Source organism: Cryptotermes secundus, unplaced genomic scaffold, assembly GCF_002891405.2.
Source record: "Cryptotermes secundus unplaced genomic scaffold, Csec_1.0 scaffold14129, whole genome shotgun sequence".
Taxonomy (NCBI): domain Eukaryota; kingdom Metazoa; phylum Arthropoda; class Insecta; order Blattodea; family Kalotermitidae; genus Cryptotermes; species Cryptotermes secundus.
In genome coordinates this window covers 2,955-3,796 of record NW_019720345.1, presented here as the reverse complement: position 1 = coordinate 3,796, position 842 = coordinate 2,955, and the positions used below count along the sequence as shown (strand labels likewise).

Sequence of the window (842 nt, the reverse complement as noted above, 5' to 3'; positions counted from 1 at the left end):
CGTTATGTCCAGATGCTACACAAGCTCCATCGTGCATTGCGCGATAAACGTCCGGGACGAAACATAATCATCCTGCATGACAACACTCGCCCCCATGCCGCTCACCTCACACTGGAAGCAATTGCAAAGATGGGGTGGGAAGTTCTTCCACACCCCTCCTATAGCCCTGATCTGGCACCCTCCAACTACCATCTTTTCTGATTTGTGAAGGATCAGCTGCGTGGACAATGTTTTGAGACAAGGAAGGCAATTCATAAAGCAGTGCGTCAGTGTCTTCGGATGGCTGGAACGGAATTTTATAGAAGGGGAATTTCCAAACTCCCAGAACGCTGGGAGAAATGTGTACAAAGAAGTGGCGATTATGTGGAAAAATAAAGAAAGGTCTGTAGATTGAGGTGGTGTATTTGGTTTGTCAATAATAAAGCATGTTACTTTACAAAAAATTGTTACTCATGACTTTCAGTATGACACTCGTACTTATTCACCTGATCAAGAAACTTACCCAGAAATAAGGGTGACATTAAGAAAATCTTGTTTCATATCAAGCAGATGGCTAAGTGAATTATTAACACAACAGTAGCATTTTCTGTGTATATTCTGCTATTAATTTAATCATACACATAGCACAGTCTTTTTTAACTGACTCCATTTTCTAGGCAGATGATGATTATGAATGTAGCCAACACACCAGCTGCAGGTGTGTTAGCAATTCAGCCATTCAAGGAAGACTCTGCTCGTATTTCTTAGTGCCGTTCCGTAACAATTAAAAGAAAGCATGAATATGAACTTACAACACCATCAATGGCCATGTACAACAGTTTGCGGGGTCTCACGATTCTGAA

The 842-nt window shown here is 41.4% G+C and overlaps 1 protein-coding gene across 1 annotated transcript in view; it reads right to left on the bottom strand.

The window, feature by feature from the left end:
- The window catches only part of LOC111867933 (5'-3' exoribonuclease 2 homolog), a gene marked incomplete at its 5' end in the record, with an annotated part of 9,453 nt that extends 8,625 nt beyond the window's left edge, over positions 1 to 828 (bottom strand). Inside the window, 1 exon segment of the mRNA XM_023858171.2 lies at positions 792 to 828. Within this exon segment, the coding sequence (XP_023713939.2) occupies positions 792 to 828 (37 nt within the window).
- Positions 829 to 842: the final 14 nt, after the last annotated feature.